The sequence below is a fragment of the Diceros bicornis genome, chromosome 4, assembly GCF_020826845.1.
Source record: "Diceros bicornis minor isolate mBicDic1 chromosome 4, mDicBic1.mat.cur, whole genome shotgun sequence".
NCBI classification, from domain to species: domain Eukaryota; kingdom Metazoa; phylum Chordata; class Mammalia; order Perissodactyla; family Rhinocerotidae; genus Diceros; species Diceros bicornis.
The window spans coordinates 88,001,420-88,013,862 of NC_080743.1; the positions used below are offsets into that span (position 1 = coordinate 88,001,420).

Genomic DNA, 12,443 nt, shown 5'->3' on the forward strand with positions numbered 1-12,443 from the left:
TTTTTTCCTCAACTTACTTTCAATTAGGCTGCTGCTGTCAAGGTCACTAATCACTGACATTTTACTAAAGCCTCTGGTCTCATCACAGTCAACCTCTTGGCAGCATCTGACACAGCTGGCCACTCCTTCTTTCTTGAAATACTTTAACTGGTAGGCTTCTATTCTAAGAGACCATTAGCTTTCCTCTATGCCCTTCTATAGCAGACCTTTAAACGCTACAGAGTTCCAGCCCTAGCTCTCTTCTTCCCCAGCTACACTTTCTTCATAGATAATCCATCTCACCCAGTCCCATACTTCAAATACTACCTCTATGCTAATGACTCCCAAATCTTTATCTCTGGTCATCACCTCTCTGCTGAACTTTTGAACTGTACTTTTTAAAGAGCCAAAATGACATGCCCCCCTTAAATGTCTAATAAGCATATCAAACTGAACTTGGTTGAGACTTTCCTGCCACCTCGCAAAAAACTTTCCGTATTTCAATAAATGTCCCCAACATTCACCTAGCTTAGTCCAAAACCCAGAAGTTATCTTCACTTCCACTCTTTCTCTCATATATCACATCTACTACATCATCAAGCAACCCCACTCTTTCTCTCCTCCACCTCCTCCACCTTCAGTGCTTCGACCATACAGGCCTTCTTGTTTCCTGAACCCGAGATCCTCACATGGCTAACTCTCCTTTCTTATTCAGATCTCGGCTCAAATGCCTTGGTATGGTGACATCTCTCCTGATCCTATCATTCTCCATCCCATTACCTTATTTTAAGGGCTTACTTTCGATTTCTCCTCATTGGAATGTCACCTCCGTGAGGCAGACACTTCACCTCATCTTGTTTGCTGCTCTATTTCTCGAATCTGGCACATAATAGGTGTGGTAATGCCTCCACTGACATGTTATTTCTTAGTTCACTAGCTGGCCTAGTATAGCTTCTTGATTGTATGTGCCTGAGGTTTACTGTAATGTAAGCAGCAAAATCAGATTACTCAAATGTAAACCGTTTTTATATTTTAAGAAGCCCTCATATCTTTAAAAGCTTTAAGCGTGGATATATGTCAAAGGTTTTATTCCAAATTAGATAAATTATAATATTTGAGAAAAGGAAAAAAAAACTTTTTTCATTAGTAGTCAAACTACTGTGCTGCTGAGGAAGAACAAAGTTTTGTGTTTCATGTGAAAAGCTTTGTTCCACTAAGCTTTTTTTTTTAAATATAATTATGGTTTGGAGGACATTTAATATCTGGGTTGTATTTTATGTAGGAAAACAAAACTGCATTACAGAGATTTAAATAAACAACTTAGGACTGACAAACTGGTTGAATTCCATTTCTTAGGGTTGTTACTCCCTATTCTTCATTTTTCCTAAACTTATTACTAAAATACTTCTTAACAATATATCCTTTCAAGGTTCATGAGAAATGATTTTGTATAAGAACTACATTAGGGGGCAAAGAGAAGTACAGGAGTACCTTGATTTAAGCACCCTAAATGTAGGATTTAACTGAAATTTAAACTAAGAAACATGGCGAGGCAAATGCATATTTTAAATTATTTCAAGTGTACTACATATCCGGTTTTATTTCAATTTTCTTCATATTTTTTAGAGTCCTATACATTTGCATATTTTTAGAGGTGTGTTAAAATATAGTAAAATCTTACTGTAGGCTTTTTGCCTTCTTTTAACAAAGTTTTTCTCCTGAGAACACCTTGAATAGTAACAGCTCCTGGATATAAATGTACTGCCAAATCTTCTGATTCTGCAGAACTATAATAATAAAATGAAAAAAAAGAACATGTAAGAGCTTTTGTGTTTAGCAGTTATCAAGGAGGTACTTAAATGAAATGTAATTATTCTTAATTTTCAAACTTTGTTACTGTATGCAGAATAAGAAGACACTGACAATTATAAAGGTTCATTGGCCTGAAATTTATAAGCTGTCACAAAAGTTAATCAAGAAGTTATTAAAGTCAGTAGATGGTTAAAAAACACACATTTTATTACATATTTTGAACAAGTATAATTTAGGAAAATAGAATAATTCACTTTAGTGAAGATTAAATTAAGGATTTAAGACTTTTTCTTCTTCTTAACATGCCACATTGCATCACTGCTGTAAACTTTTTTCCCCATTAGAAACTTTAAGTCCTGGTAGGAAAAATGAGGATTCTATTTGTTAAAAGTATTTAAGCATATAAAACTCAAAATAAAAATAGCAGAAGCTTAAAAAAGGAAAAAAGAAAAAGAAAATCCATGCTTAATTTAATTCTAAAATAGGTGAAAAAAGTAATAAAGGCAATAACAACATACTTAAAAAACTGGCTTTCTGCAATAAATTTTAACGACATTTAAATGCTGCCAATTCGTAAGTGTGTGATTACAGCCTACAGCTCTCCAACAAAGGAATAACTTCAAAACTCAGGATTTTCTCTTCATGTTTCTGAAGAAAACCATCACAAAAGAACCAAACATTTAAATATCTTTCCCCAACTGATTTAAGGTCTTATGTTTAAAAACAAGAATAATTTCTATATAAGTCAATTAAAAAATACACACACACTAACAAAAAATCTGTCATTCTCTGGTGATTTGACATGACCGGCAGAATTCCTACAACAGCCAAGAAAATAGAAGTTTGCTAGTTTATCCCTTTATGATTACTTAGGTGTCTTCAAAGTAACGTAAAAACTTAAAAACCACTAGCAATTTCATGCTAGAGCTATTTATATTCAAGGAGATATACACAAGGGGATTAGACACCATCAAGTTGACATAAAGTTCACTTCTAAAAGTTGGCTATTTTGTTGTACTACGAATTTGTTGATTACCCATCACCACTAACCTCCAGCCCCCACTCAATCTACCATCCTTATTTTCTTCTGCAGCTAATATAGTGCAGAAAGGGACTCGGTTTAACTAGAAGAACTGAATGAACATGAGTTTAAATACATAAATACTATATAATGAAATAGATGTCTAAATTCAGAACCTGCAGTTTATCTGAAAAATTCTTAAAAAAGATAAATCGAATGTAGACTTATTAGCAGAGTAAATGCTTTGACTGTAGCCTTTGAATAATGAGCAGATTTTTCTATTGCCTATCCAGCAGCTAGCAGCATTAGAAAGACCTGGGTAGTTAGAAGGCTACCAACTTGGAATTATTTTTAAAATGTAACATAAAGATGCAAGTTTTAGCAATTAGCTCTGTGGATTGGAAAGAACAGCTCAAATTTATCTCTAGATTAAATCTTGGAAAGAAAGTTTTCCTGGGATTTTTTAGTTTTTAAACCAATTAGTTGAGAAAGAACAGAAATAAGGTGAGACCACACCCATGTAAGCCAATCACCAACACCAGATGGGAGTTCTGTGACCCCTGATATGCAGGGGAATTGTACCTGCTGGCCTTCATGTGGCTTCGATAGCCATTTCGTGCCATTCGTGTCACCGGGCCGAGAGAATGGTATAATCTGTTCCTGTTGGATTCCATTATAAATTGTATATATTACATATACTTTTATTCACACAATCATCATCAGTACCTAGAACAGTATAATAATTTCTTTGTGTAATATAATTTCCTAAATCCTACAAAAGGATAGTATCTGATTGTTTTTCTTTCTTTTTTAAAGCATGCAGCATAGATTACAAAATACTTTTTCTTCTACCATTGACTCTAGAAATATTTATAGGTGCCTGGTACATACCATACATTTCTATATATACTTGCTTTCACAAATCTGCTAAAATAATTAAAGAAATATTTATAATTAAATACTATCAAACCTGAAAAATACTTCAAAAATCCTTTTGTTTCTATTCCAGTCCTTGGATCTCAGTTTAAATAAGATCTCAGTTTAAATTTTTTTTATTTATTTTTTTTCCCCCAAAGCCCCAGTAGATAGTTGTGTGTCATAGTTGCACATTCTTCTAGTTGCTGTATGTGGGACGCGGCCTCAGCATGGCCAGAGAAGCAGTGCGTCAGTGCGTGCCTGGGATCCGAACCCGGGCCGCCAGCATCGGAGCACACGCACTTAACCGCTAAGCCACGGGGCCGGCCCCAAGATCTCAGTTTAAATATGATACCTGGACTTACATAAATAATTCATTTTTATTATATGTCCCTATGAAGACACCTAAAAGCAATGTGGCTCGAATACCTTATTTTCCTCTCTATCCTTTGTATTAAATCCAAAAAAACTAATAAAAGAGATGAACTGAGTAATAAAGGCATTATTTTATTTCCACATCAACTGAAATAAATAAATAATAAAGCCAATAAATGATAAAAATGCTATGAGTCAATATTTATCCAAAATGGCATGTAATACTTAAACAAAGGAAATACACACACATCGAAACACTGATACTTCTTTGCCTGGGAAAAGCCAAAAGTAGCACTGTTGATAAATGATATTTAAAACAAAAAGCATTATTTTAGCAACTGAAGCAGCAACATATTTGATGTCTCTAGGAAATAAGAACAGAAAATGGCATGTTTTTAACAGTCAGAGTACTATTTTCAAGTACACTATTCACAAGTAGTATTTTAAATCCTACTTCTTTATTCACTTTTTATTATTTCATGTCTGAATCTCGCTGGACAGCATTAATTTGCTCTCAAAATGTTCCAAGAGGCACTGATTTAAACTTGGCACAAGTACAATAGATTTTTTTAGCTGCAAATGTCTGCAAAGCAAAACATTTGTCATAAAAGAAAAATATTATTTTGAGATGTGAAGGTTACATCGTTAAATAATGTCTTCAAAAGTAACCTGCTGGGAAGAGAAGAGAGTATTTAACACAACACCATTCTGGTTACTTACCTATAACTCACACAATCTGCAAAACAATTTTGTTCATCAATATTTTTTATCTAAAGATTACAATACACTCTATAATCAACATCTGATGGTATCACACTCCTTCTAGAGGGAAAGAACTAAGACGACTTGTACAGACAGCATTCTGAAGGCAACTCTTGTGTTTTTTCCTGTTTCAGGCAAACCCAAATAAAGAGATTGAAAGTAAAAGTTGGAAGAAAAATAATATGCAAAAACAAAATTGTTAAGGATCCCCCTAAACAAAGAGAACAAAACTTGGGAACACTGATAATTAGAGTAGAAAGGCTCAAAAGTACTTTGAAATATTGAGTTTATAAGTAAAATCTTCAACATGTAATGGTGAGAAATCTTTAGGAAGTTTCATCAAGAACAAAGATACAATTTTCCAACTAAACAGCATGAAATTAAGCAATTCGAATATAGTTTAATTTCAAATGTATAGTTAGTATAACTGTTTTCTATTAAAAGGTTACTGATAGGGAGTTAGGTAACTAAATATTTTCAACTCCATCAATTTTAATATGACATTCAAAATTCAATCTAAACAACACTCGTGTTACTTAGAAACTTAAGTTGCTTAGTTTATATACAGAAGGGAGTAATTATTTTGGTCAAGAGTCAAGTATCTTTAAGTATGAAAATAGCAGAAGTGAAATGGTCATAGACAATACAGAAGTCCTAATGGACATTTGCTGCAGATGACAGCTTTCATAGCTTAAAGCAATAAGGAAAGGAGAAGGGAGCACGACTTACAGTATTTCAGTATAAATCTGTGTGCTCTGTGCAAACTTTCAGTTAATGGCAATTTAAATTCAAACTTTAAGCTGCTTTACTTAGAGTATAATTTAAAATTTACTAAGTCATTTGCCTTTGACAAAGTAGCAGAGAATAAAGTTGACCATTCTACTAAATGCCTTCAAATTACTTAAATGAATCAGAATTTAAGGAAACAATTTTACTTTTGAACACATTAGTAGGTAAGTTGACAATGACTGGTTATTATTATTTTTAAATTATAATTTTAAATGTACTAAAATTCAAATACATGTGTCAAGCCACCAAAGAAACATATATTTATTAGATAAGACTCAATTCCAGACTTAAATATCAACTTCTTATTTCTATCACCAGCAGGAAGCTTAAATAGTTCCTTAGAGATATGTAATAAATATTATCTCTTAAAATTCACATTATCATATATTTCAAGACAGACAAAATAAACTCAAAGCAGTTAAAATGGACAATTTTTCTCACCTTTCAAAAGCAGGCCATGAGGTCTCTTCACTTAGTTCAGAACCATCGCTGCTACCTAAAATCAAAAGTTATTCTATTTTTAAACATCAGAATTACAGTTTGAGTTTTATATTTTAAAAATAAATTCTCCAACTGTGCTCATAAAATGACAATCATGTTATGTGTGGGTCAACATCCACATATTAATTTTTCATTCTAATATTAATGCTATGCTGCTAGCTTTATTTTGCAATATATTGGAATATAGTGACAAGACTATCTAAAATAACAAAATAGCATAAAACATTTTTGCATGTCTACTTATACCTCAGATTCATTATGTTAATAAACAATTTTCCTATCATCAGAGAATGCACATAGGCACAAAATTTTTCCTTATTAGGTTTGTCATAATTTAAGACCAATATAATTATGAAATTCTTAGAGGTTCATGGCATACTTCTTTCCCTTTGTATTTCTTTTAAAACCCATTACTATCCTAAGGATAAAAAGCTTAATGAAATGCCATTTTTGCCTCGAGAGGCAAGGTAGAAGAGGATGGAATCTCTATATTTAAAAAAAAAATCATTTAAAATAGAAAGTTTCAAAATAGCTAAAGAAAAAACTGAGAAGAATGAATTTGGAGAATCCAAAACAGCTTAGATTGATTTAAAAGTTATTTTAAAAATAATTCTATCTCTCATTAAAACTGATGATTAATATGTCCTTTACAGATCCAGCTGAATTGTCTACCAGACTTTCACAACCAGTGTTCAATGCAAGAGACAAACTCTAATGCTATAAGGTATCCATTATATGTGATGGATTAACATCTCTTCTATGCATTTAGAATGGCACTAGCTGTGTACCATCCTTGACAGAACAGAATAACAGTCACTGAAATAATTTTCTGGTTGTGTGGTTCAGATGAGAAACCAGAAGTAATCTGTTATTGCTGGTGGGATCTCGTAGATTATCTTTCGAATGGTAGCATTATGTGGTAAAGCCTGAAAATTTAAGCATAATTAGTATGACTTATAGGAAAATGTAAGCTTTTCCAGAAGCACAAAGCTCAGAGCGGCTATGCCTCCCTTAGCTAGGCGAGACTACTTATGTTATCCAGGACATCTATACCACAGCAGAATATGTTAGAGGCCACTGTCCCAAGCGTTGGTTAATTTCTCCAGTGTACTTTCTCAAAGCCTCCATAGCATAGATTGGTATTGTATGTAACAGTTACAGCTAAGGAAGAAACTCTTTTGTGATCATGAAGTGTGCATGTGTGTGTGTGTGTTAACATCTACCATCTACGGTTACAAACTTACTTTTTAGAATGTTAAAGCCTTAAAACAAAAACCCTGGAAGGTAATGTCTATGTCTAATGTTGTTAATTTACACACAAGGATGTAATAATCTTTACTGTTTATCTACTTAACGGCCTTAGAATAACTGAAAAACAAATACAAAGGCAAAAATTAAAATAGTTTCTTCCTGTTCTAAAAGAAAGAGTTCCAAACTGAGAAATTAACTTTAACTAAATGAAATGACTAGATAACTATCTTGCAGTCACCAAAAGAACATCCATAGAAAGTAAAAGCCACAAATAAATTACAGAATAATAACTATCATTATACTTATGATAAGAAAAAGCTAAATATTTTATATATATTTAATTTAGAGCTGTAATTTTAAAAATTATTTTTTGCTTTAAGTAGCATGTCGGATTCCATAAGTGTAACAAATTTTTAACTGGAAGAAAGTTCCTCCTTTCTTTTTTACAAAATTACTCTTTTTGTTTTTCAGATTGAGGCTGATTAGGCAATATATTGCATATTATACATACATGTTGATATACCACATATAGGCAACTTACAGCATTAATAAAGAGGTATTTCAGATAACCAACTTGTCTTCTATTTTGTAAATTTTGTCATCATTTAATCATCTGCATGTATAAAGGGAATATCAGAATAAAAAACTGCTGAATGGTGCTGAAAGCTCTAAAGCAATTTCGTTCTCAGGGTCTGGAACTCTCAAGGGTTAAGGAAGTCAATATGTTCAAGAAAATGAACTCATTCTGCATTTCTTTCTATTAACTGTTCATCAATATTGAGATGATCATATTAATAAAATAGGCTTAATTAGCCTTTGAGCAACCTGGCACTTAATCATAGAGGATGACATTTTCCTCCTTTATTTCTTTTTAAAAATAAAAACAGCGTTGTATGGAGATTTTCAAATTATCAAAAGAAATAATGCTCATCTAGAAGATTCAGAAAATAAATAAAAGTTTAGGAAGTAAAAACAAATTCCTCTCTTAATCCCACAACCCTTTCTAACATGGTCCTGATTTTCTGCTCCCCTTCATAGTCGCTATTTCTATCTCCTCATCTCTCCTTCTCCAACCTACTCCATCAGGGCTTTGCCCCCACTATTCTATGAAGCAACTCTTGTCCAGGTCGCCAATGATTTTTATCTTGCCAAATCCACTGATCATTCCCATTCTCATCTTACTCCTCTTTGTTTGCATTTCATATTGACACATTCAATACTTCCCTCCTCCTGGAGACATCTCCTCTACTGGGCTTTTGTGACACCACACCCTAGTTTTTTCCCCTACTTCACTGGTCCTTCCTTTGTAGCTTCCTTTGATGGCCCACCCTTTTTTAAAAAATAATTTAATCAGACCTCTAAATGTTAGAATGTCTTCTCTTATTTATTTACACTCTCTCCCTAGGTAACCTCAACCAGTCCCATGGCTTGAAAATACTATAAATATGCTAACTCCTGTACTTTATATATCTAGAGACCTGACTTTACCCCACTGAGCTCCAGATTCACACATTCGATTACCTACCTGACAACTCCATATAGACCAAACATGTCCAAAACAGAATTCTTAATTCTCCAAAGCCAGTCATCCTTCACAAATCCCTCACCACTTGCAAATGATTGATCTTCCAGTCTTCTCTACCTTGGTAATAGCACCACCATCTAACTGCTTATTCCAAAAAACTGCTAGTCATATCTGACTCTGTCCTTTTCCTCATTCCCACATCCAAACTGCCTTCACTAACCGATTCAACCAATCCACATTCTCTTCCCACCATTCCTCAAATGCCTCCCCTTTTGGAGTCAAAAACATCAAGCACTTTCTAAACCATCATAAATTATTAACTTCAGTAGCTTGTAGTAAGATGATCCTATCTAATTGCTACTTCGCTTTTATCAAATCTCTATTTGTAGTAGGGTTTCTACTACTCTATTGGTAGTAGGGTTAATGACATTTTCCCAGCTGAGTTTTGTTAAAAATCTCATTTTACATAAGTTGGAACCCTCTCAGAGAAATATTTCTCACCTATTGATATTCCACTAGAAAGAGTAGAACTTTCAGCTTGGCCTCGAGATGGTGCATGGGGTTCCATGACGCTATCATCTAACAGATGTCTTGGCCCTGCATTTGGGAACGTTGCACTCTTAAACTCTGCTGTGTTCATTTTATGAATGAAACTGGAAACAAAGAGAAATATTTTTCATATCTTTTATTACTGTTACTAATTCAAGATGTAAAAAATACTCTCATATAAAGATTCAGGATATAAAAGATTTACCTGATATCCTGAACTTACTTCTGAACTCTCATACTAATGAACACACAGATTTTACCATGAAAGCCTCAAACTAACAGTTTAGGGAAAACTTTTTAGGAAACCAAGTCATATCTACCTACGTAACAGGGAATACTTTAATTTCATCTTGAGTCTCAGGTCCATTAAAACATTGTTTTCACAATCACTTTTGGAAAATAGCTATTAAATTTTTATAAAAATCACAGGCAAAGGTGAACCCTGGGCCCCATTTTGAGAAAACAATCTTGCCAAGCTAAGGAAGTTAAACAAGAAATCAGTTTTCCTTTCTTTATATTTAGAAATAAAAAGAACAATTTTTATAGACCTTAATTTATGGTGACATTTTAGCTAAGACAAGCAATGACTGTCTTGACATAAAGGTTATAAAAGGAAGGTTATTAGGTTATTAAAAGGAAAACGGTATACTGCTTTCCTGATTTTATTTATGATGATGCTCTATAATGTTCATTTATCTCCCCCAAATGTGAAGGCACTGTTGGGAAAAACTCATTTCGAAATTAAGGTAAAGGAAGAAATAAATACTTTAGGCAAGCAAGATATTTTACTGAAGCAGAAGAAGGCTATTATACAAATAAAACTTTGTAAGGACACTATTTTCTGTTTCATTAATAAATAGAAAATAAATCCAACTAGAAACAACTTAAAAATTTGAAAGATGAAATTAAAAATGCTGACTTATAACCCAAGCTATGGCACTTCCTGTGTCCGTGTGGAATCAGGTTCCGAGGGGATGGTGGTGTCTGTGGCAACAAAGCTCCTTCAGCTGCCAAACTTTTTCTTCCACTTTGTGGAGATGCTCCTACTTCAGGACCTAAGAGTTATAGTAAAAAAAAAAGAGAGAGGGAGAAAAATTTTCAGATGGTTTCAAAATATGGCTTTATTTATTTATTTTTTTTTTTTGTGAGGAGATCAGCCCTGAGCTAACATCCGCCAATTCTCCTCTTTTTTTTTTTTTTTTTTTTTTTTTTGCTGAGGAAGACGGCCCTGGGCTAACATCTGTGCCTATCTTCCTCCACTTTATATGGGACGCCGCCACAGCATGGCTTACCAAGCAGTGCGTCGGTGCGCGCCCGGGATCCGAACCAGCGAACCCCGGGCCGCCGCAGCGGAGCGCGCGCACTTAACCGCTTGCGCCACCGGGCCGGCCCCTGGCTTTATTTTTAATCCCTTGATATAAAAGATAAAATGTGGTTTAAATTTTAAGATAATATTAACGTTAATTCTGTTTAATTGACTGAATATGAGAAATATTTTCTGAGTCTTAAAACATAAAATCCCCATACGAAATTCATTAATTTCTATCTATCTTACTTGCACTAAGTAGGCAGTATAAATATTTTGCCCCTTAATAGTGAAAGAAGCAGAATTAGAAGAGATGGGCTCAGGATCTCACAACAGATGAAACCTGGACTAAAGACTTTGGTCTCTGAGGCCCAGTTTAGTGCTCATTTAATTTTACACACTGCTTCTTTACTCTTAGTTTCAGTTTCCTCTTAGATAAAGAATGTATAGGGTAGGTCAAGCATTCAAGTTAGAATTTAAATCTATATTCATATTGTTCAAGTTTATGGGAATTAAAAAAACAGAACTCAAAAGTATACAGATTTGCAAAACACCCCTAAGAATAAAAAAGAAAAGCAAATTTAAGAGATTTAGACTGAAATGTTTTCCTCTGCTTGGAATACTCTTCCCTCTAGTCATGGCTTGTTCTCTCACTTCCTTCATATCTTATTAGATGGGCTTTCAAATAGTTTTAGAATATACAATGATATGAAGCTTAGTGCCAAGGTCTGTATTTGGAATTTAAAAAAAAAAAGGTACTTATCAATGATTTCTTAAATAATGAGTAATTCTCTTCAATTTTTTTTGGTGAGGAAGATTGGCCCTGAGCTAACATCTGTGCCAATCTTCCTCTATTTTGTATGTGGGTCGCCGCCACAGCATGGCTCGATGAGCAGTGTGTAGTTCTGCACCTGGGATCCGAACCCACAAGCCCTGGGCTGCCAAAGTGGAGTGTGTGAACTTAACCACTACGCCACTGGACTGGCCTCTTCAATTTTATATTTTTGATTATGTGTGGTATACGTATAATATCCCTATTATAATGCAACAGGTAAATTATAGTAATATTTTCAGTACTTGGCCCAGTATTAGAGTGAAATTTTTTTTTTTTGTGAGGAGATCAGCCCTATGCTAACATCTGCCAATCCTCCTCTTTTTTTTGCTGAGGAAGACTGGCCCCAGGCTAACATCCGTGCCCATCCTCCTCCACTTTATATGGGACGCTGCCACAGCATGGCTTTCCAAGCAGCGTGTCGGTGCGCGCCTGGGATCTGAACTGGCGAACCCCAGGCCGCCGCAGTGGAGCACGTGCACTTAACCGCTTGCGCCACCGGGCCAGCCCCTAGAGTCAAATTTTTAAAAAATTAAGTCACTAAAATGGATTTCTATAATCATTCACACTAGTAGAATTTTCCACTTAGACCACAGAAATTTCTAATGTAATCAACCCTCATTGCCTAGGACAGTGTATTCTTAATATAAAAAAAAGAACAGGTATTCACTAAACACTTACCTACTATTTCCCATCTGTTGATCTATTTTCCTTGATTAGTTGGCCTATTTGTACATTACTGACAAACTACAAGTAACAACTTTTTAATTAAAAAACAAAAAAACCCAAACAGAAAAAACTGATATATTTTAATACCAAAAATAAA

At 34.1% G+C, this 12,443-nt stretch overlaps 1 protein-coding gene across 2 annotated transcripts in view; it reads right to left on the reverse strand.

The window, feature by feature from the left end:
- RALGPS2 (Ral GEF with PH domain and SH3 binding motif 2) overlaps window positions 1-12,443 on the reverse strand; it is a 129,185-nt gene that overhangs the window by 16,855 nt on the left and 99,887 nt on the right. The window contains exons 11-15 of one of the 2 annotated variants that reach the window (XM_058539983.1): window positions 10,399-10,534; window positions 9,432-9,583; window positions 6,095-6,149; window positions 3,395-3,472; window positions 1,661-1,766 (exon numbers count right to left, since the gene is read on the reverse strand). In XM_058539983.1, coding sequence (XP_058395966.1) covers window positions 1,661-1,766; window positions 3,395-3,472; window positions 6,095-6,149; window positions 9,432-9,583; window positions 10,399-10,534 — 527 coding nt within the window. The remainder of the gene's footprint in view (window positions 1-1,660; window positions 1,767-3,394; window positions 3,473-6,094; window positions 6,150-9,431; window positions 9,584-10,398; window positions 10,535-12,443) is intronic. The other variant, XM_058539984.1, reaches the window with a different exon arrangement.